The sequence below is a fragment of the Danio rerio genome, chromosome 7 (assembly GCF_052040795.2).
Source record: "Danio rerio strain M-AB ecotype USA chromosome 7, GRCz13ab, whole genome shotgun sequence".
Classification (NCBI taxonomy): domain Eukaryota; kingdom Metazoa; phylum Chordata; class Actinopteri; order Cypriniformes; family Danionidae; genus Danio; species Danio rerio.
Window position 1 is genome coordinate 25,987,044 of NC_141027.1, and position 25,457 is coordinate 26,012,500.

At 36.1% G+C, this 25,457-nt stretch overlaps 1 protein-coding gene across 2 annotated transcripts in view; it reads left to right on the forward strand.

Annotated features, from left to right (window-relative positions):
* Nucleotides 1-1,927: 1,927 nt before the first annotated feature.
* Nucleotides 1,928-25,457, forward strand: part of arrb2b (arrestin, beta 2b) — an 82,036-nt gene continuing 58,506 nt past the window's right edge. The window contains exon 1 of one of the 2 annotated variants that reach the window (XR_015494643.1): nucleotides 1,928-2,122. Coding sequence is in view for 1 of the 2 variants with exons in the window: in NM_201124.1 (NP_957418.1) it covers nucleotides 2,100-2,122 (23 nt within the window). In the remaining variant the exon portion in view is untranslated. 2 annotated transcript variants of the gene reach the window in all.

Below are 25,457 nucleotides of genomic sequence, written 5' to 3' on the forward strand. Positions count from 1 at the left end.
TCATTTTAGGGTTCTCCAAAGAACTATTAATTTTGTAGTGTGAAGACAATCTAAAGCAGAGATGCCCAAACTAGGGCCCGTGGGCCAACGTTGGCCCATGTTAACCCTTTGATTTGGCCCACAATGCCATCTGAGAATGATGGAGATGGTTTCGAGTTTGTCAGGTCAAATTTAATGTAATTCTTTGTTTGTTTGTTTGTTTTTATGTTAAAAGCTAACTGAAATTAAAATGTTCAATTAAGTGCTGTAAACCAGGGGTGTCCGAACTCAGTCCTGGAGGGCCGGTTTCCTAGAGAGTTTTGCTCAAATCCTAATCAAACACACCTGAACCAGCTAATCAAGATCTTATGACACAGTCACAATAGAGTTTGCATGCGAAATTCTGTCGTACAGCACTGCGAAAAGGGGTGGGATTAAACGAGATGATTAGACGTTAAAAAAAACGAGCGATTGCTCCATGTTTTAAATTTCATTCCAGAGAGGTCATATTTTGATCCTTGATTGGTCTCACGCAGTCAAGTGATGCGATTTTGCAGGTCAAAGTTCACCAAGCTTAAACTTTCCAACGCAGCGAACTGCGAAACTTGCCGCACGACCTTGTGTTTCCAGTCTGACGCCTTGGCGTGTGTATGAATGAAAGTCTACGGGGAGAAAAGTGCAGTGTGACTGCAGATTTTCTGTATATACTAGAAACGTCCTGGCAGGTGTGTTGAGGCAAGTTGGGACTAAACTCAGTTTGGACACCCCTGCTGTAAACTAATGAAATTCTGTTTAAATGTACACAGTCACCCAATAATACGCCTTTTGGGAAAATCAAGTCAAAGGCAGATTCTGCTTGAACAGTGTATTCAGCATTGAACTCCACTGTGTTATAAAAGTGATTGTTTGTTTTTATTGCAGTAAGTTATAATTTAACAAGTTATACTGCAATAGTTAATACAATTTAAAGCCATGTTTTGTGTTTATTTTGAAATATTATTAAATACAAGGAAATGACACATGGCAACTTTAAAGTAATAAATTTTGGTATATTTACATTTAGCTCAAAGCATTCAATGATATTTGGTTTTTGGCTCTTTAAACTAAAATGTTTGGGCACCCCAATCTAAAGAAACTTGTCCAGTAAAAAGTGTCATGGATATTAAACATTCTTCGATTAATGTCAATAAAAAAACATTTTAAGACAGTTCATCACTGTAAATATGTAATCAACAGCAGCTAGGTTACTACTGCTGTTTATTTATTTATGTGTCGCCTAAAGGAATATTCCGATATGTATGTGGATGTTGTTTACCTTTCTCTGGATGGTCGCTAGATGGCGCAAGGCTCTTTTATAGTAGGAGAGTTCATGGGCGCGTTACATAATGCCATGATGGGAATCTTGTGGAAAATGACATTAGTGACACACTGAAATTAGACGGGAGTCATATTCAGTCTTAAACGAACTCTGTATTAGTTTATCTAGGAGAAATATTACCATCACCTCACAAAATGTAGTTTAAGACGTTTTTGCAGTCTGTTGATCCCGCGTAATGTCATTCGCCTCATCATTCTGACATTTTAATGGACTTCCTTCAGAGATATCATTTTTGTGGTTGACATTAGGATGAAAACGCGCGAGCACTCCAAATCCGTCAAATACATTACAAACACTAGTTCGCCGTTCCCCCCGAGAACGCGGAACATACGCCATATGATACACGTAAATATGCAAATGTTTGAGTTTTTCCTTGTAGTGTGTGTATGTGTGTGTACCAAAGCAGCACAAGTTCTTTCTCAACCATATCTCTGATTGGTGGTCCCCTGGGCAAAGTGGGCGGATATCATGACCCGCCTGATGACGGTAGAAGATTCTCCGCTCGTGATTGGCTACTCGCTCTGCCTGTCAAACGCCCAGGCCAAAGCCCAGTTGCTTGCTGTCTGAAGCGGCAGCAGCGAGCGGAGTGGGGCGAGTGAGGCTTCCGTCTCAGGGCTGCGGAAACTACCCTGCAAGACTGGCACTGATTGAGGAAAGGAGGAACGCTTTATTCGAGGTCTCGTCTCTGTGAAACATCCCTTACAAAGTGTCCAGCCTTTACTGAAGGAAACGGCCTGCGGAGATGGGCGACAAGGCGGGGACCAGGTAAGAGAGACAGTTTACAGCGCAGGTTCAATTCAGGCTCTGACTTCTTATTTTGAAGTCACGATACTGTGTACTAACATCCCACCCGAGAATGAACAATCCCTGCAAACCTCCCAGGCTGGAGGGATGTCTTGGGGAGCCAGTAGTGCATTTGAGCTCGTTCGTTTGTAGCCCATAAGATGTGTACATGCATAGGCACTCGAAGCAAACGCTCCTAAAACATGATCACTGGACATCTCCTGTACTTCGGCCAGGGTGGGGTGACTGACCAGCACGATTCACCAGCCCTCCGTCCTGCTCTTGGACACCATAGGAAAGCAAATGCAACTGAAATCGCGTAGGAGTGTTGCATTTAGTCGCTATTATCAGCTGCGATCTGCTGTTATCTTGTTGGTCTCAAGTTGTGGCTGGTTTATTTATGTACTCGCGACAACGCCAAGCACTTATCACGACATGTTGATGTATTACTAACGTTACATGCATTATAAGCGAGGATACACTATATTATTTTCCGCCTCACAGCCAGAAATCAAGAAGTCTGTCGCACCCAGCGCGAGAAATTCCTGCTCATCACTGCGCGCTCACTTCCTCAACTTTCAGAAAAAAGGCCTCGACGTTTCCTGTTGCAGCAATGCAGTGGCTTTTGCTGTGTGTGTGAAGTGTCTTTTTAACACCTCTCCCTGTGTCTGTGTGCAGAACAGGCCCTGTAGGCGCAGTGTAGATAGATAGTCGAGTCGTGGGCGACCATGTACGTGCGCTGAGTTTGATGAGTAACCCAGCAGATCCTCTCAGTTGTGCCTTCAGTTCTGCTTCCATGTCACGGCTCTCAGACCGTCAGAGAAGGACACCCGCGGCTCTCTGCCTCCTGGCTGTCTGAAGACCAAGTTTTGGGGCTTTATCAGAGGGCTGCATGTCCCCCCCTTTGATGTCGGTCTGGCGTGTGACAGCAGGGGGCTTCAGGGGGAGGCTTGTTGTGAATGACATTAGAAAGAATGGCCAGAAATCACATTTTTAGTGAGTTTGGTGAAGCTTAAGACCAGGGGTGCCCAAACGTGTTCTTATGAAGGGTTTAAAACCCAAACTTGATTGAGGCTAGTGGGACAAAGGTAAACACGGTTGCCATTGGTAATTTCCTAATTTATTTAATAATGTTTAAAAATGACTATTAAACATTGCTTTACATGAACTAATACAGTATTTTATATGAAACAAAACAAAGTAATTTATAACAGAATTACACTAGTTTTTACCTTGATTTGCTCGTTAATGTCATCTGTATAGTCCTCCATCCGTCTAGTGACAGTATTTATATTTGAAAAAAATCTGATTAATTTACAACATTTCATTGAAACAATAAAACAGCAACAAACAAATAAGGTGATGACGATCTCTGAAATCTGTGTTAAATTCATTCGCCCCAGCACTCCATCCATGGTGGGCCAAATCAAAGGTTGCAACTTTGTCCCACAGGCTCTTCTTTGGGCATCCCTGCTTTATACAAAATAGGCTGCACATGTTTATTTTGTTATATTTGATGCATGTACATAGTGAGAATATATGGAGCATCACCAGGGGCATACTTAGTGATTCAGGGGCTCTAAGCAATTCCAGGTATGAGGCCCTATTGAAATTCAAAACATTCTATTACTCTATGAATCATTTTCACAAGATTGTTATGACATGTTTAACAGACATCATACTCTTAAATCCCTGAAAGTTGAAAAAAAAAACATACGAACATTTATATGTATTTATGAATATATTATATCATCTTTGTGTCAAATTGCAAAAAAATTCATTACCGCTTGCAAGGTGTTTCTAATGCAGCGTCTATGGTGCTGAGAGTAAATTTGATGTTATTTTCTCTTCTGTCTGCACCACTTGTCTCGCACCATTTTTTTTTTACTTTTTCTGAAAGTCTTGATAACACCATTGTAGCGTTTTTCTTTTATTATTTCAGCGAATAGGGTTGTGATTTTTGTTGTTGTTGTTGTTGTACTCTTCGATTCACTGCGCTCTAAGTTTACCCAACTATGACGCCTTTCGCTACTGAGAAACCTGGAAACGTATAAAGGGTCTATACACTGTAAAACCTAAAAAGTTAAAGTAACTAAAACCATTTGAGGAAACCGATTGCAACAAACCATTTAAGTTCAAAAACTAATCCTAATCAGTACTGTGGACGTGATTCATTAGAGTAAATGAAGCAATTTGAGCACAGTAAAACCAATAAATGAAGAGGATTCAAACTGTACTGTAATACCCAATAATTTAAGGCAACACAAACCATTTGAGGAAACTGATTGCTAAAAACCATTTGAGTTAAAAACAAATCTATAGGAGTACTGTGACCTTACGCCATTAAAGTTGATGAAATGAGGTATTTCATTACCCAAGTTCAAAACTTTTTTCAAATGAGTAGAATTAACTTTCAGTACATTTTCTTGTTGACTGTTGAGTTTTACAGTGTAGGTATTTTATTTCTCTGTTGATTTTTTTTATTTATTTTGTTAATAAACTGAATGTTAAAATAGTTTCTTAATGTAAAATTAAAAACGATAAATTCACAAATAAAAAAAGTTCACCAACTGTGTACAGTTAAATAGCCATATTTGTGATAGATTCTAATATTTGCATGTGCAGTACAGAAGGAACGTTCCACTAGGCTGTTGATGGGGGCCGCTGTATTTGAAAGTGATAACATTAAAATCTTAGTAGATTTTACAACATATGATAGAAAATTTATAAAAGCGCTAAATGATTAATATAGGCTTCTTGGCATTGGTTGGGGCCCCCCAGTTCACTGAGGCCCTAAGCAGCTGTCTACCTTGTTTATTGGTTAAATCTGCCTCTGAGATCACAGAAACTCCCTAACATATCGTAGCTGCTTTAATTATTTGCTATAAAAGTTAATCGTGGTAGTATTTTTCATCTACTTGTAATTATTTGATATGTTGATAAGTGTGTAGTTTATTTTATGTATAGGCAATTTAAGCACTTAATTGACAATCAAGGATTAATTGTTATGTTATGCCAACGATTCTGGTAACACTTTATTTTGATGGTCCCTATTGCACATTTTGTTAACTAAAAGTTGCATAGCAACTACATGCCAATTACTTCTCATTTGACCATTAGTAGACTGTCTGCTTAATATCTGCTGATACTGCTCCTTCAACAGACATTTAACTGACTATAAGAAACTTTGCAAGTACATGTCAACGTACATTAACCCTAACCCCAATCTAACAGTCTTTAAAAAAAAAATATATATATATATATTATTTGTTTTTATTTTTCTTATACTTGTTTCTTTTATTCTTGTTTATGTAAAGCACTTTGAATTGCCACTGTGTATGAAATGTGCTATATAAATAAACTTGCCTTGTCTACCTATACTCTAATGAGAAATAGTTGGCATATATGCAGTTCCATGCAAATGTCAACCTTGCCAGTTTTTACCTAAAATACGGAAACCATTTCCAACTTTTTTGTGTAGGCTTGTATTTCACAGTACTTTAGAAATACTCAACAATGTATCTGTCAGTGTTTTCAAACTATTATGTTTAATTTACCAGTCACACAAGTGGCAATTTTACATCTGTCACATCCGTAATGGAGATGTCACATCCACAACGACACTTTTCCCTCACAAATGCAAAAATGTAAAATAAAATAAATTCAGTCATGTTTTTCCTATAGAGAGCCAACTCTTATTCTTTTGATTAGCGTTGTTTCTTTTGGGTTGTTCAGTTTAGTTCACAGAATTTCTACAAAGTATGTTGTATACTGTAAACTCGCTAACTTTTTTTGTCACATCCATAATGCCTGTTCTTTTTCCTTATTTAAAGTATAAAATATGTTCACAGATTGATATTTTTCTGCTCCCATAACTCTGTGGTCAGTTGTTCTGGAAGATATAAACAGATGTTTCAATATAATGTTAAAATACTTTCTATGTGAATTTATGTTTTGAGTTTTTACAGAAAATGTCACAAAAATAATTGCATTTGTGCTTTATATTCTTGCATTTACTTCATCAACTCAAGTTTTAAAAGCAATAGAAACATGCCACAACATAAGTGGACAGTTTTGGAATTGCACTGTTTGTTTGTTTGTTTTTAAGTAAAGAATTAATCGGAGAAGCAGATGGCATGCAGTAGATTGTGTGCAACAGGTTTCCAGCAAAGTTTTTATCATGCCGATAAGATCTTAGAAGCGTATGTGATACAGTTTAAACAGACGGTTTAACAAATGTTCAGTCTTCCTTGGCATCAAACCTGCATGACTGACTTTCTTCTGTGGAACTCAAACAGTTACTTTCTGTTTGGTCAGCCTGCACTTTGTATGGTTTAAAGAATGTGTTAATAATACATTACCAACTAAACGATTCCTTAAACTTCCATGTTTTGCCTCTCAAGGCTTCATTTTGCCAGTGAAATGCAAAGTTTGGCTCTTTTGAAAGGGAGAACAGTGATTGTTGCATGCTTATTGTATTGTAATGAGATTAAATAGCATGGCTTTTGTGTGTGTGGAGCAGTTGTTCATCAGCCCACTACAGAGCAAGCCATGCAAAGCAAACTTAGCATGTATTGATTGACACACATTCATAGCGCTACAAAGCTGTGAAAGAGGCATTTTATGTAGATGTCGTCAGCCCTTCTGCGCATTCAAATTAGCCTTGGGTAAATTAAAGCTTACCATCACTCCATAATCATTGTCTTTATCATATTTTCTATTTCTGAACACATTTTTACCACCTAAGACCTTCTAGATCTCAACAGTCACCTCTGCTTGTTTCTGTTTTTGCTGGGTAAATCTGATTCAGCCTCTCTTGTGGTTCTCTCACTAGAGTTGTTTTGGAGGCTGTGTGGGTGTAAGTGGATCTCGCAGGCTCAGTGGTGTGTGGTGGTCTTATGAAATCAGGAGGCAAAATCTCCTCTGTGCGCATGTTTTATGTGATTAAGCATTTTTCGAGGATAATGAAGCTAGATTTATTAACAAAGAGGTCATTTTGTCTGTGTACCTTTTAGTTTTTCACATTATAAGCTAAAAAAAGTCACATCAAAGTTTATGCATCAATTTAAAATATAATAACTGTGGTAGTATTATAGTATTCTTTTATAGGCTATATATTTTTTAATCTTATACTGCAGACTGTTGATGGGCCATTATTATTATTAATAGTCACCTTCACTTTCACTCATTAGTCTTCAAATCCTCTGTAAACATCATAAATTTAATGATGTGACGGGCACAGTGGTGCAGCTTTGATTTACTTGCTAAAAAGGCTTACTTGCTGGTAATTTCTTGTTTTAAGACCTTTTATTTTGTGAACAGAAATGATGACGTTTAGGTTGTTGACTTGAACTAGTTAATCATTTTAAACATTTTGACCCTTTAATTGTTTGACAATTTGTAGACGATGAACATATCAGAACACAATACGGCAGCCAAAACAGACCAATATGCTCCACATGGGATCTATAATCCTGTTGTTAATTCATGAATTATCGGTGACGTATGAAATGTTGTTTCCAGGTCTAAGCCGCTACTCATTTAAATTGAGAAAATGTTTGTTTATGATCATTTTTTTAGTCATATGACACATAAAAGTTCATTTTAAATAAAATCATAGTTTACAAAACAGTCTCTAAATGCGCTGCCTCACAGACATCAGTATTTTAACAATTTAAAAAAGTTAATCACTTTTCATTAAATCTGATTATAGGCCTGGATATATAAATTAAGTAATCTGCTTGATTACTTAATTCTTACTTAATACTTGATTTTCGAAAGCATTACATCGCTTTAACATTTATTATAACCATTTTATGAGCCCCCACAAACATTTTGATACGGCGCTTGGACTCGGAAGCCGCTTTGCATGATGTCATACTTAACGAGCAGATTTGCGTTTTCCAGGCTGCGTTTGATTAGCCACAACATATTCTAGTGAGATTAAAACAATGATCATTTTCCTTCCCTGTGTTTCAGTTTATCTAAGTTTATATTAAATTGACTATGTAAGTGGAACTTTATTTTGAAAACAGGAGACACTGCAAAGCCACGAGCTAGCCACATTGTATTGTTTTCTATGCGTGGCTGCAACGACTTCACAAGCCATTGCTTTTACAACTACTCAGAAATCAAAATGCAGGATCTACAGATTACATATTTTTAGCGCTGTTTATTTTTGTTTAATTGTATGTTTTGTTAATTTATCATGTTTATTGTGAAATTTGCTGAATATGTTTGCAATGAGGCAACACACGTGTAGACTGCTCAGTATTGTGTTTAATGGACATTGAAGATTGTTGTATCACGTACTGTAATTTTTCTAGAGGGAAAGAATTGCATTACACTTTATTAAACGTCACCACCTTTTGTAGAGGTTGATATTAATTTCTGCCTGTGTTTACATTTATGTTATAGCTTCAAAATACAGATGAGTCGTTCTCTTTTGTCGAATTATTAGAATTTAGCCTATATTTTATCCACAACACAACTCGGGTGCAAAATAGGTTACTTTTTTGGTTTATATAAGATTAGGATTGTCAGAAGTATTGAATTCGGTACCAATTGGTACTAAAATAAAAAAAAAACACCTATTTCCCACTAATAATTGAGTGCTATTGAGCTCAAAAACACTGCTTAACCGAGCATTTCAAAGCTGCGTTGATCAGCTGATTTATCTACGAGCTGACATATCAGCGATCTCTTCATAGATCAATTGATTGACACGGCTTTGAAATGCTCCAGTGTCCGGGTATCTGTGAATACCATGAATGGTTTTAGAATCAGACCAAAAAGTTATATGCACCCCTTTTTAGAGCATGGACTTAGGAGAGAACCTGAAAATGTGGCCATGCAAGCAAAATTAAACAGCATAAATCCATTAAAAAGATCTGTGTTTAAAGAAAGAACTGATCACACTACACAAATATTGAACCAGTTCAGACTACCAAAATAGACCAATAGACAAGAGCAAAGCAGAATAAAGTCGAGGAATAGGAAGACCGAAAGAACTTTAAAATTCCCAGTCAAGTTTAATTTCTGTCAATGTTGAGCACCACTCTAAAAACATGTATTGATGGAGACAGAAGGCATTTAGCCGCCGTTTGCATAGATTTTCACTTCTACAGCTGTTTGTATACATCCAAACTAAACTTTTATCAACTTGTCAATGTTTACAATTGCTCTTCATTCCATTCCCAAGAAGCGGAGGCCAAGAGTTGTAAGTTGAAAGAGTAATGACATTGTGAGTGACCCCTGTGGTCCTTTTGAGTTGTCTAATCACAGGGAATCACTTCGGTAAGACCAGAAAAGGACAAAAAGTGGGAAAAGAACTTCAGTTAAATTCTAAACTAAATGTCAACGCTTTTGCATCTGCACCATTCTTGTGCAATATCCTTCAGCAGAGGACAACATAGATTGAGGAATTACTGGAGGCTGGTTAGCATGTATTCTCTGTACTCCAGTTTATGACATCTGCATGCTCAAATGTGTTGTTGTCCTCATTTTGTAGGTTGATTGATTGGTGTAGTCCATTAAATCACATGTGCATCAGTAAGATTAGCATGAGCTTGATGAATTGTTCAGTGTGTGTTTTCACCTCATATTATAATTATTCCTCCATGCCCTCATTTTCTTCTTGCCCTTGTTAATCTCCGGTTTTTATTTTTATTATTTCTCTTCCATCAGTGATTGAGAACATTACAGGTTCTGTAGTTTTAAATAGATATTTTCTCTTAACCTCTGGTGAAAAATTGAGAGGCTAAACATACACAATCTAAAACAACGTTACACCATTGACTTTAATTATAAGGCCCAAAATATCTTTCAGAATATTATCTTGTGTGTTCTGCCAAAGAAAAAAAGGTCATACAGGTTTGGAAAGACATTAGCGTTAATAAATAATAATGGATGATTCATTTTCGGGTGAACTATCCCTTGAGTCTCATTGACCCAGATGGAAAGGGTGCTTTCAGTAATGGAACACAACACAGGAACATTGCTGTTGCCACCCCCAGGTTTGTATGTATGTGTGTGTTTCTCGCTCTCACACACACATACACACTTCTAATTCATCAGCTGATGGCTCCATTATCTAATTTTAGGCTGAAAGGGCAATCTACTGGAGACTATTTAGACACCTGTCTGCACTGATGGATTAACTCTCTACATTTAACAAGGGCCTGGTTCCTCTGACAGTCTAGTTTTTGGATCGAGTTGACCTCTCTCATGGGTTTGTCCTAAATGAATGATGTTCTGCTCCACCGGTTTCATTTTGATATATTTTGTAGAATTGTATCTGTTGAAAAAGTCTACATACTGTATGCAGAAACCAAAGCTTACACTTTATGATGCTAATAAGCGTTGCTTGACTACTTGAGAATCATTGTCATTAAAATATGTTTTATTTGGATTTTTTTGGTCATTTAATATATTAGGATTAGCGCTGGGCGATAAAATCGGTATTGATAATTTTTGACCAAACATCGTCAATATCGATATAAAAAAAGGTTCAGTATGTAGTTTCAGTATGAAGCACTATAGTTTTAATAAAATGTGGCTGCTGCTAAGTGCGTGCCTTGGAAGCAGTGCCAAAAAACTTGAAGTGGAAGTTTTGTCTTTTGTAATGGAGGCCTGCGACAAGCATGATTCGCATATGGGAGCGACGCGCCCATGTTGTGCAAGCGGTGTGCACGTGAACCGCACGCATTTTCCAGCTGCGCCTAGTTAAAAAAAACATCTGGAATTTTCTGAATGCTGCGAGGGCACCGCAATTCATGTAAGCAGAACTAACCAATCTGCTTCACACTGTAGGGAATATACACATTTCAGTAATATAATGTTTCAGTAATAAATGGTCAAGTAATAAACTGATTTCATGCATTTCAGTTATAAATGGTCAAGGAATCCACGCCCAAATGCCTGTCAATTCAGGTCAGAATTAGGACACGAGTGCCGTATAGCAGGAGTGAGGAGATAGTAAATGTGTTGCCAGAGTGGCTTTTTGGTTTCTTTTCTTGTTCATGCCAGCCACTAGCTTTCCATCTCGAAGATTTTTTTTTTTTTAGCATTGAGGGTAAAATAGTCATTCAACAATTCAGAATTTGTAATGTTGCAATATGTATTTGAAAATTGATTGCTGGTTTCTCTACTTGAAAGCTCAGAATTGATAATCATAATTTGTTTTATTGACAGAGTTTGAGGTTAACTATATCATTATTATTCACACCTTAAAGTTTGCTTTTGATTGCTCAGTATTTATGCTTTTCCATTGCACACACGTTGTAACATTTTATTTATCAAGTTTTAGAGTTTCTTTACACTTATGTTTATTTTATTATAAAGAGATCAGATATTTTGTTTAAATATTTTTGTTTTTGAGTATTAAAACCATTTGCCTTAGTAATGTTAGTAAATTAAAATAAAGTGGTTAAAAAATCCTAAAATTCTTAAATGCATTGTTAAAAATATTGAATAATTATTGATATTGAATGATATGAAACATGATATCATGATAATTTTTATTTTGCAACATCGCCCAGCCCTAATTAGGATGTTTAGGATGCAGTAATGTTTAGCTGAACATGTATTTGCTTTCTAGTTAATGAAAAAATTCCAAAATGATTTAATTTAATTTTGTATATATAATTTTCATTAATGTTTATATTTATTTATATTAATGTTTATTTAGTTGAGTTTATCCTACATCATGTGGTATGGAATGGAACCGCTGTTTGTCATAGAATAAAGTTCAGTCAATGTCTTTTGAAATTTATTTTATGACATTTTTAAGGCAATTTAAGGCGCATTTATAATCTTCAAGACTTAAAAAAATGTTATATAATCGCACCCCAGCATAATTTATTTTATCTTCATAGTTGGGGTTGAGTTACCCATGTTTAAAAAAGGGATTGTTGAGAGCTTTTAAACATGGTTTAAAGAGTAGTAATAGTGTTTCTGGTCTTAGCAAGCATTTATTGTGACATAAACAGACAATTTTGCTCCAAAAATAGCTAAAATGACTTCAAGCTGTCCACTAAGTTTTAATGACTAATAGTGGGAATTCAGAATAATTCAGCAGTTTAAGTTCCCAATGGGAAGTGGTCTAGTAAAACAACATGTATACACACACAGCACCACGACAATGGAAAATAAGATAATAGAGAAGGAATCTCAACTGAGTTTCTTTTTTTCCTATTATATTGCTTTTTAATTAGTAAATTGCTTGTACATGACATCTATATCCCTCCTCCCCCCATAGAACTTTTACTTTGCTCTAGATGTGGGTTGTTTAAAGCAAGAGGAACAAGCTCTTTAAAACGGTCTCTAATTATGGCTGCTTGTACACACTTGCTCTGTGACGTCACGTGGTGTCTGAGTGGTTAGCCGAATGTCCTGTAAATTGTCTGCATGTGTAAATGGCTGACAGGTGATTATAACCAGACATCCTTGGTGCTTCCCTTGGCTCCATCTTAAGACAACAGTGAGATTGATTAAGTCTCTCTCACACACTCGTTTACTATCTCCATCCATTACTGCCTTTGTTTTTCCCACTCCTTTGGATACTCTCTTTGATTTGGTCCTCTGCTCTTTTGTCGGGTTTTCTTTGTAAGATTACTGCAATTGAAGCCTACACTTTTACTGCACACGCTAACCAAATGTGAACGTACACTTGTTTGTTATGTTGGAGGTTTTGTTTACAGAATGATGCTTCCTGGTTATTTTCCCTAGAACATCTAAATGATTCGTTTTAGTTGCATTTGTTATATGAAATGCTGTATTCTATTTTTTTTTATCAATGAGTCCTTAAATGGATACCTAGTATGCCTCTTTTTACAAGATATAAAATAAGTCTCTGCTGCCACTAGTGTGTTTCATACTATGCATTTATAAGTTTCAGCTCAAAATACCCCACAAACAATGTTTTATAACTCTTTAAAACTGCCTCTTTTAGGCTTTGATCCAAATTTGAGCTGTTTTGGTGACTTTTGGTTTAAATTCAAATAAGATTATGCTTCCAGCCATACCTTCTAAAGAGGGCGGAGCTCCAATAGCCTATGTATCAGCATAGTGGTAGATTCCAAAACAAGACTAACGTCCTAGGCTAATGAGAGAGAGATGTCACCAATGGGTGGGGCTGTCACTCTCTGATGACATGTACAAAGGGAGAATTTTTATTTTTCTCCTGATATTGACAACGGCGTGCTCGATCCATGCGATTGGTTTGTGCCGCTGTCCGGGTGATGTCACGTAAATTGCTACAAACATGAGAAGGTGATGTGAGGCTCTCCACATGAAGCAAAACCGTAGAGCGGAACAAATGGCAAAATAGGAAAATGTAAGTTTGCATACTCCTGGTTGGAGAAAGACAAGTTTAAACAGTGGCTGAAACCTTTCGCTGAAAACAATTGCGTGATTGATTCATTTAAGCTTTGTTTCTTTTGAGCTTATCTGAGTTTATTGCATGGTTGTGCTCTATTGATTTATTTAACTACAACTGTTTAATAGCAACTGTTTATTAAGTTAAAGTTTTGATACCGATTAGAACTTGAAGTGGCGATGTGGTCGATGTGGCGATGTGGTCAAGTGTTCTGAGAAGGTCTTTAAAAAGTCTTTAATAGGTATTGAAATTACATTTAGGATTCCTGCATATACCCTGGTTTAAACCCCTCATAAAAGTGATTTTTGCATAATAGGTCCTCGTTAAAGCTAGAAGTATGAACAGTAGCTGCTAATTTTGAGATCTACTAGGTTAAACAGTGATGGGATGAGGCATTAGGCATATAGGATGAGGATAGGGCATCAGGTATAAATGATAGAGCTAGACAAAATGACAAATTTTCTATTTTTTGTTGGTGTTACTCTGAATTGTTGACTCTCGTTATGCATTCAGAGTTCATAATCTTTTACTGAAAGAAGCTTCATGCATACCCAGGTCTATAATGAAACTGTGCGTAAAAAGATTATGCATATATTTATACTGAACAATAATAGATTTGTATCTCTATCAGTTACATTACTGTTTACTATATAGGGAGGTTCAGATGCGATCACTTAATTTGAAATCAAGCCCGATCATGCGGTTTCATTGGAATCGGACGTTACCTCCCAATCAGAACTTGAAAATATATATTCTTATTATTTTTATCTTAACTAGATAAAAATTATTATTTTTATCTAGTTAAGCAGTGGCACAGAGTTAGACCTCTTTCTTGACTTCCCACAGAAACAGCAACATGTGTGGTATGTCATCACTTTGTTGCAGAGATGCTATTGGTTAAATGGCGGTAAAGTAGAACAAGGAAGCAGCTTGAAGTTAGCTACAGATGAGTATGTCTGCAGTCAGGAGGTTTTATAAAGTAGATGAAGACAACATTGCCAAAGCAAAAAAACCTGACCTGGACACCCCTAGATTTTTTTTAAAAGACACTCCGCATTTTTTGAAAATTAGCTTTTTTTACAATTTCGCACAGGTAAACAAATGAGTTTTATCCGTTTTTTTATTTTATTATTGTTTTTATTTCCATTCAGCCGATATCTGGGTCTGGCGGGAGCACTTTTAGCTTTGCTTAGCATATATAGTTGAATCGGATTAGACCATTAGCATCTCCTTCCAAAAAATTCCAAAATAAGTGTTATGATAATTTTCCTTCAACCCATGTTACATTCAATTTTTCTTGATCCTTTGACCCTCAAGTCTTCATTACACTACATTTGACAGAAGACTTTAGAGAAGTGCCGTCATCTAGGATTACATTAATTAGAACTGGATTGATTTGAATATAGTGAACTGTGTATAAGCAAACTCAACCAGACCGCAGACTACAAGCCAAAGAGTCATTATTAATTTCTTGCTTTCTTTGGCAGCACTTGAAAAACTTCCATCAACCAAGTGTGACGCACTCTATGGTAGCTTGCACTCTATGGTACCTTCTATTCAATGGAAGCTTGTTTATGTGTAATTATCTATTTATGCCATCCATGTTTATTAAAAAAGCAACCTTGTCCAAAGGTATTAGTCTGGAACAAGTTTTAATTTTGAAACCAGAGTTTATATTTGTTTATGTGTAAACCAAGCATAAAGCCCAAACCAGTGCCGTGATGACCCGTGTCTGCTCTACAAACTCTTAAGCTCTCATTATTCATCTCCTTTATGAATCATCACCTCCTCTCCAGAAACCTTCATGCATTCTCAATATTAATTGCTGGACATGTTTGACTTGGACTCACGATCTGTTTAAAACGGTTTTTAGAGTGTATCTATCTGCAAACCACATCTAATATTACATGTTCCTGTTACAGCAGATTGCACAATGTTCTGCCACTGTTTTAGTTTGGACTTGCTTGTCAGTATTGCATTACATGATACTGCAGTTCATTTAATACAAAATGGCGCATAACTCTCATTAATATGTCTGCAGTATCGTGTCGAACTCTTTGCTGTTGTTGCCATCATAATCACTTTTTCCCCTTCTGTTGTTTCTTCTTCAGTGTCCTGTTTATTGTTTATAATTGTTTTTGAGCAAAAACTTAAACCAGGGTCTGCAGTTTAAAAATTAGTGGTTGTGTTAAACTGTATCAAGGGTCAGAGTGTAATGCGTTGTGAAGGCGTCTTGTTGTGTGTATGTGTGATAGGTAAGGGATAATGTCTAACTAGCTGGTTGTTTTTTCAGAATAAATCCCGACAGGTTTGTCAGCATTTGATAACTAGACTATTAAAGTTCGTCGAGACAAACTTTAGGCTGGCTTGAGAAAGTCTGTTGGAAATAGTTTGTTTAATTTAAACAGTTTTAAAAAGTATGAAACGAAGATAGATAGATAGATAGATAGATAGATAGATAGATAGATAGATAGATAGATAGATAGATAGATAGATAGATAGATAGATAGATAGATAGATAGATAGATAGATAGATAGATAGATAGATAGATAGATTAAAGCAGTTTATAGATAGATAGATAGATAGATAGATAGATAGATAGATAGATAGATAGATAGATAGATAGATAGATAGATAGATAGATAGATAGATAGATAGATAGATAGATAGATAGATAGATAGATAGATTAAAGCAGTTTATAGATAGATAGATAGATACATAGATAGATAGATAGATAGATAGATAGATAGATAGATAGATAGATAGATAGATAGATAGATAGATAGATAGATAGATAGATAGATAGATAGATAGATAGATAGATAGATAGATAGATAGATAGATAGATAGATTAAAGCAGTTTATAGTAAGATAGATACATAGATAGATAGATAGATAGATAGATAGATAGATAGATAGATAGATAGATAGATAGATAGATAGATAGATAGATAGATAGATAGATAGATAGATAGATAGATAGATAGATATAGATTAAAGCAGTTTATAGATAGATAGATAGATAGATAGATAGATAGATAGATAGATAGATAGATAGATAGATAGATAGATAGATAGATAGATAGATAGATAGATAGATAGATAGATAGATAGATAGATAGATAGATAGATAGATAGATATAGATTAAAGCAGTTTATAGATAGATAGATAGATAGATAGATAGATAGATAGATAGATAGATAGATAGATAGATAGATAGATAGATAGATAGATAGATAGATAGATAGATAGATAGATTAAAGTAGTTTATAGATAGATAGATAGATAGATAGATAGATAGATAGATAGATAGATAGATAGATAGATAGATAGATAGATAGATAGATAGATAGATAGATAGATAGATAGATAGATAGATAGATAGATAAAAGCAGTTTGAAAAAGGATAGATAGATAGTTTTGAGGTCACAAAGTTAGATCTATTGTTAAGTCAATGACAGTCTTTTGCAATAAAAGTCTATGGGACTGTTGTTGCTAGGGTGCAGTATCTGGTAGTTAGGGTGTGGCTAGAAAGTTAAAAGCTCTTCAGTTATTGGCAGTTTGGTAGTCTAAGTTAAATGAGCTCAGCCATTAGTCTGGTGGACAGTCTGATTGAGAGTTATGAGCTCACAAAGTTTGATCCCATGTTAAGTCAATGAGAGTCTTTTGAATGGAAGTCTATGGGACAGTTTCTAGGGTCCAAAAGTGGTTGCTAGGGCGTGGCCAGAAAGTTAAAACCTCATCAGTTATTGGCAGTTAGGTAGTCTGAGTTAAATGAGCCCAGTTAGAAGTCTTTGTGACAGTCTGATGCAGAGTTATGAGGTCACAAAGTTTGGTCCAATGTTAAGTCTATGGGATTTTTCCGACGGTCCCGGGACGTTTTTCGGAAAATCGAATATCGGATCAGTCGGAAAAGATATGGCATACCGAGTCAGAATAGTTTGGAGGTCTGGTGTGAGTTTGGTGGTCATAGCTCGAAAGCTCTAGGAGGAGATAGATTTTGAATTTTAGTCTCAGAAGAAGAAGAAGAATAATATATAAAAAAAATAATAAGTTTAAATAGGATTTCAGTAGTCTGGCTTGTTTCTCAAGCCAGCCTAATAAGACAGATGGGTTTATTTCAGAAAAAAAGAAGTGCTAAATGTAAATAAAGCGCTTCTATCATTAAGTAGAGCGCGCGCCCCCTCTCTGTGATAACAGCTCACGGTCAGCAGCTCACGTCACATGTGATTTCCCGATCGCAAAAACATCATTAGTTTAAGACAAAAATGACATTTTTAGGTGAATTATACCTTATAAATACAGTATGTGGCTTATTCAACATCATTTGGAGGTGTCAATGTCACTAAGCAACGTGTGTAATCAATGAAAAGACTCGTGCAGCCGCCTTTTCTTCACTTCCGACATTAAAAATATGATTGGCAGACTCGTATAAATACTGGATTAAGATCGTCTAGGGGGTCGAATCAAGATCACGATCTTTTAACGATTAATTGTGCAGCTCTAATCTATATATATATATATATATATATATATATATATATATATATATATATATATATATATATATATATATAATATTAAGACACAGGGCTTGCAAAGCTGCTAGCCCGATGTCCCAAGGCTAATACGTTTTTCAGTTGGGCTACAAAAAAAATCCACCTTGCGCGTTGGACTATCTTAATGGGAGGAAAAATATAGCCTATCTCAATGCTTTTGCTTTCTCTCACAAATTGGGAAATTATGTTATTATTTTCATGCATCAATGAGCCACTATCAGTGTGTGTTTGAATGAGCTTTTGTGCTAACTGGTGTTGTCAAAAGAACTGGTACTTCAGTACTAAATTGATTAAAAAAAAAAATTATATATAAAATAACTAAACATGGTTATTTTCAATAATATACATGTAGCCTATAGATCATTTCAATATGGTCATGTCATTGGCCCATGAACATTTCCTGCTTGATATTAAACTATTTCATAACTGTAACAAGAGGCAATTCAATCATAACTTGATGTTAAAACAGCTAAAACATTATGTATCACTATGTGGCTCTTTTTGGATTCATGGAAGCTAAAAAAATGTAAAACAGGAAATTCTTTGGGACCATTGTTTTCATTTGCATCCTTCAAAATGATCTAGAATAAGTGCCATTATTTAGCATTTATAATTATTTAGTAAATAATGTCTATTCTGGTGACTTGAATTTGTTTTGGGCTACCAAAATCTAAAGATTGCCTTCCTGAAAGGCTACCAGAGATTTAGAAATTTAGTAAGACATGATGCAATGTAATTTTGTGCATTGTGACAGAAGGCAAATGTGGTCATATTTCTGGAAAAGAATTCCACAATTTTGAAGCTGTTAAGTTATTGTGGTTGGGTTAGGTGACTTAGGTCTACTTGTTGTGTATTGTGTTTATTTGTATCATGTATGCAGTGGTCTGAAAAAAAAAGCCCTGAAATAATTCCCAGAAATTGATGGTGCCCAAAATACAATTATAAGGATGATGTGGCTTCAGTCGACAGGCCTACAGTGGCAACTAGAAATTTTAATTTCCATAAACAAGGGCGTGAAATGTTTTTCATAGCATATTTGTCCATTTGCTCTGTAAGTTTTGCTGTTTTCCTTGTTCTCTCCGGAGCTAAAGCAACATGCAAACACGCACACAGAGTCAGCAGGCAACAGGAACACACGCAGAGCGGTGCTGACGCAAACTGCATGTTCAGGAAGGCAGCGAATGCACAACCCGTGTCTTTCTCAGCTCTGCACTCTCATTGTTTGTGTGTGTTTATTTGCATGCATCTTCCTCAACACTTTTATTGCCTGGACTTTAATGAACTCCAGACTAGATTTTTGCCTTGAGTTTCCCTGTGTATATTTTTCAAGTGTGTACGATAATATGTATTACCCTGATTGACAAAGCGCTTGTATGCTATTTCAAACAGCGATACCGATTAGTAGAGTTAATCAAATCATTCACAGCAACTACTAATGTAACCATAAACAGATTGTGGGGCATTTCACTGAGTGATAAGTGGTTTTGTAAATTTTTCATTTAGGTTAGGGGGGGTTGCTTGATGATTTCCAAAAATATCATATATGTTAATAAACTATTGCAATTACCATGTTTTATCCATAACCTACAGATAAACATAGTAGCCTTTCAATCCTTTTTCCATTGGATTGTGACCCCTGGGGTTATTACGCTTCATTAACGATGCAGCAATAGTGTTAGTTGCAGATTGATTTTAAATCAAATCAAATCACTTTTATTGTCACATCATCAGCAGCACGTGTGCTATGATGAGTGAAAAGCTTAGGTGCTGGCTCCAGACAGTACAAAATACAGACAGTGCAAATACAATGACATTGTGCAAAATACAACAGCATACTCCCAATAATAATAAAAAAGCGATATGTGCAATGAATAGGTGTCCACATAGTTGTTGTATGCAGTATTTTTTCAAGTATGGGTTGGTTAAAGTGCAGTCATGCTACATATTGATGGTGTGCAGTGAGGGATATGGAAGAGTCCGTGTGGGGGGTGTTAAGTGTTCATCAGCCTGATAGTCTGAGGGAAGAAGTTTCCTTCAGCCGGCTGGTGCGGGATCGGATGTTGCGGAACCGTTTGCCTGAGGGTAGCAGAGAGAAAAGTCTATGGCTTGGGTGGCTAGAGTCGCTGATACTCCTCTTGGCTTTCCTCATGCACCGCCTGGTGTAGATGTCCTGGAGGTAGGGAAGCTCACCTCTTAATACGCGTCCAGCAGTTTGCACAATCTTATGTAGGCCTTTGCGATTGCTGCTGGTGCTATTCCCATACCAGGTGGTGATACAGCCAGACAGGATGCTCTCCACAGTGCAGGTGGAGAATGAGCGGAGGATGTGGGGGGTCATTCCAAACCTCCTGAGACGCTTGAGGAAGAAGAGGCGTTGTTTAGCCTTCCTCAGCACTGCATCTGTGTGGGCAGTCCATGTCAAGTCCTCAGCGATGTGTACTTCAAGAAACTTAAAAGTGCTGACTCTCTCCACTGGTTTCCCGTTGATGGTGATGGGGTTGTGTTCTCTACGGCACAATGTTACACTTTGACACATTTGCGACACTAGCGTACATTTAAAATAAAGACTATGACTGAACACGGAGGCTCCAAGTGGCAGTATCGAAATTTAAACCAATGCCCATCATTCTCATTAGGTGAGTTTAATAATAAATGATGACTTTAAAAATTATATTGTTGTTAGAATGTTGCACTTTTTTGTTTTGTCAATAAGTTTGTTTATATTTTTTCTATTGGTTTGCTTGTACTGTTGTGTGCAATGTTTGTATGTTTAAAACCACCTCCAAGGATAGCTGGGGTCGCGAGTCACTGGAATTGTTATTTTGGAGGTCACAAGCTGAAAAGTTTGGGAATGCCTGATTTAGGTTACCATGAAAATGTGGATTAATCAAATATTTAATAGCAACACATCACCAAATGTCTTCAAGACTTTTTATTTTACGTCAGAAACAGTATGTCTTTATATGATTTAAATAATTTTTGGTCTTGTCACACTGAGGCCATGTCCAAGTATTTTTATATAGTGTTTTACCTAGTTTTGTATTAAAAAAAGTCTCAGCTTACTTGGAAAATGGACTGTGATGCATGTTAAGGGCATGCCAAACCAACAGGTGAAGATAATGACACTTTTATGCTTACTTCAAACCAAGCGTAAAATAAATGATTTTTTGTGAGTAAATTGCATACAAGTCATAGAAAACATAAGAATCCAGGCAAAGTAGAATATGTGATGCAATTGACGTGAATGTGCGGAATTTGCCTCATTCACATTTTGCGTGTTTGGTGTAAACCAAGCCGTGTTGGCTAATCAGAACTGATTAGCACACACTGATGTCATGAGGCAATAGCTTCGGTTGTAGTGTCTACACGACCACATTGTACCTAAAGTTTTGAAAATTCTGCACCATGAACGGAGTTTTCAGGAAGTTTTGCTTCTCACCAGATATTTCATTTTCTTGTGGACAAACAGTGAAAAAAAACACATATGAACTTTTATAAATGATTTCGAGAGGTGCAGGTAATATGATTGATCACAGCTGGTCTCGCATCAATAATCATTGCTAGTGCAGTTAGATATAGACCAATCAGATGAGTTCTAGCCTACAATAAATAAACTCATTCTTCCTACCTTCCTTATCTTAATTTAAAAGAATTTTCAGTTTCACCCTTTCCTCCTTTACCAAGGGCAGCACTCGAGAGCTACCTGATCTCCGACCTCCTGTCATGCTACATGACTAGGCGGAAGCCTTGGGTTCAAGTATCTCCCGGGACAGCATGCCAAATGTGCAAATTGTATCAAGCAATAGCTACGTGTGAACTCTTGAAAGGAAAAAAATGTGCAGTTTTGAGAATTCCTGTGTTTGTGTGGTGGACAGAGCAATTCTGGTTATTTCAATACTTAAGAACACTTTAAGGCTTATTTTAATATAACACAGCCTAAAAGTTTAAACAGGTCAAGCTTGCCTTTAATCCCAAAACCAGTCTGACTAGAAGTTAACAATAGAGCAGGGTGATATGGCAAAATGATAACGAATTAGATTTTGATATAAGTTTTTAATGCTTTCACTTTTAAAAGAATATTCCAACCATGACTGAAGGCGTGAACTGTTGGCGGGAAAGTAAAACGACTGTGTTAAACGATACTGTGGTACAGCATAACCTATGTTCGGCTGATAATTTTTAGCAGCCAAAAATATGCCGAATCTCTAGTATCAACACAATTATAGATTACTGTTGTTGCATAGTTCTGCGGTGTGACTGGCATTTATGATCAAAATATAGTAAAAATGTCCAAAGCTTATTATCATTATCAACATAAATTTGATCATGATTCAAAAGGATGTTGTTTTTTGGCCCAATCCTAGTTCAAAACCTCTCCAATCTCAGCCAGGGGATAGATAAAACCACTGCACTGTTAAAATGAATGACAGTTTTGTGATTTGGAACATTATTTTACCCACATTTTTATCTTTTTTTTGGCCCACAAAATTATTTGAAACATGAAGATAGAAACCTGCATTAAAAATAAAGAGACAATCTATATTGAAATATTTTACTCCAAGCCACATTTAATAAACCCAATAACTGCATAAAAACCTTTTCAAGTGATCTCTTCTTTTTTTAATTACATATTCATGTGATGCGAACCACAAAATGGGATGTCTTGTCATTGACCCACAAGAGGAGGATACTGCAGCGGTCACGTTACCCTGAGGTGGGGTTATTACTGAGTGTTCTTGAGAGGGAGACTTCAGCATGATACTGAAAGGACTTTATTATGTGGAGTATGCTTTACCGTGTACCCATAACTCGTGTCATTTTTTTTGTTGTTTTTTCACTGCCATTTAAAAACCATTAGCTGGACCAGATGTAGAACTGAGGAAGCGGAGAGACGCTGGACAGAAACTTGCTGATTCAGTGTCAGCTGGTGAAAATAAAGTGCTCTGTTACTGTTGTCTTCCTGTTTGTCTTATGATCCAATCACAAGTGGACCATGTTTAATACGGGTGTGAACATTAATGAGATTTATATAGTATATCAGATAGTATATGAGATATGGTTTGGGACTTTTGGAGCTGTGCATTGATGGATTTGCTTTTCAGTGTTTGGACTTTCAGCTGTAAAAATTAAACCACACTGAACTGAACTAAACTGAACTTTAACTCGGAAAACTGGACTGACACAGTTTCAATCTACTGGAAGTTCTATGTTAAGTTGCTTTGGCACAATCTACATTGTAAAAGCGCTTTTTAAAGTCTCTATCTTGGAGTAGAAGCTCGTGTATTGGAATGCTTTTGAACAGCCACATGAGACCACCTCTCCACCTACTGACCTCAATCTTAAACATTACCGGATGTGTTTTTGGAGCACACTAACCAGACAGGACTTAAACTTTGTCATCTGAAACTTAGGTTTGCTTTGAAGGAAAAAAAAATGTAACTCGCACAATGTTCTTTTTGGTCTTTGGTGGATATCAAAGCACTAATGAAAGCTGCTACTTACCGTTTCATTTTTTTCACAGTCATATATTTCTCAATATTAGATCAGGAAAAGCCCATCAAAGAAGCAATCAGTTACATCTTCAAAGAAAACCGAACAACGGTTGTGGGGAAAAAAAGGGATCCATTAAAGTTGGCCCAATTACATGAATTTTTTGCCATTTGCTACCAACAAGTGACATGAGCAATTGAAAAGCAAAGGACATCCAGATCAAGGAGATTGTTTTTTTTTTTCTAATTTCTTTGCTCAGAAAAATATATTATATATATTACAATAGATTACTTGCTTTACTCATTCAGTGGCCTCTGCTGTTTCCCATTAAAATTAGAAAAATAAAATAATTATTCCTTTTTCTTGATGATTACAAATATAATTAACCAATACATTCTCTATTTGTTTGTGTGTGTGTGTGTGTGTAATTTATTTTTTCTTTTTTAAATATTTCCCAAATGATGTTTTACTGAGTACACACATTAAAGAAAATAAATATTGTTTTGATTGATCCATATATTATTTTTTTCTGCAGTGATTGAATTTCAAACTATTTTTTTTTTTTTTTTAATAAAATTATTAAATAGTCGTTACATTCTGAAGTATTTGAAGTATCTATGGCTGGAGGTTTTTCTCAGTTCACTAGCTCTTGACAGGTGTGGCAAGATAATTTTGAACCTGTCGGCTATGGATGTTTTCTGGCTGATAGCTCGACTGTAATCTTATGCAAAGCCAAAGAACTGCCACAAATCCCCATAGATCATATAGAAAACCTCTCTCTGAAGGTCATCTATTAATACTGTTATAATACTTAAGAAGACTTATCCTTGCATTGTCCTCTCTTGGACCTGCTTCAGTACCTTGCCTATACATTATACAAATGCACAACACAAAAACCTTGTAGGTATGTATTTTTCCTTACACCAACTAAAACTTTGGCACACTCCACAAGAGTCTCACTGATATCAAAGCCTGTATGTCTGCTAACTGTCCTTTTGCATGGATTGATGCATGTGTATGTCTTTATATGTGCGCGACCCATAGCTAAAGTCCTTGCTGGTTTCTCACACCTTCACAATAAGAACAGGAAACCGAGTCCGAATGAAGGAAGTGTGAGCAGCACATGATTAGGCAAGGGCTCTGACTCCGCTCCTCTCCTCCTTCCTCTTGCTCTAATGCGCTGTCTCTTTCTTTTATTGTGCCTTCAACTCTTTTTCAAACTTCAGTTCCTTTTGTTGACCTTTTACTTTCCTAATCGCGTTTTTGTAATTCTCTTCCTTCATGGTGCAAATTCCCTTGCGATTTTGTTGTTCTTCTAGATGTTCAAGTTAAGCGTTGTTATAAATAAACCAAAATGCCAAAACAATAAGGGCTCTGATAAACTTTCAAAGGTGTTTAAACAGTATATGTTTGTAGTTATTTACTTTTAGAGGTCTTTTATAGTTTAGAAACTCTTATTTTATTTTAGTACGCCAAGTTAAAGTATCTGAAATCTAACGATATTTTTTGTTAAATGAAATGAGTTTAGGTTTTATACACGTGTATTACAGGGCTCTCTAGAATACTCGATTCTGGTCAATCACAGAATTCCAATGTATGTTATTCCCCAATAACTAATTGAGATAACACAGGCTTATCCTGGTACTACAAATCATCTTGAGCAATAGTTAGGCCCCGTTTACACTAATACATTTGCTACAGTTACATCTTCTGTCTACACTGCCCCAGAGTCTTTTGAGTGTGTTTTTAAATATAACACACTCAATCAACTCTCAATCAATCAACTTTTATTTATATAGCACTTTACCACAACCAAGGTTGACCAAAGTGCTTTACACAAGTAATAAGTAAATTAAACAACACAACAAAAAGGCAGAAATGCAAAACA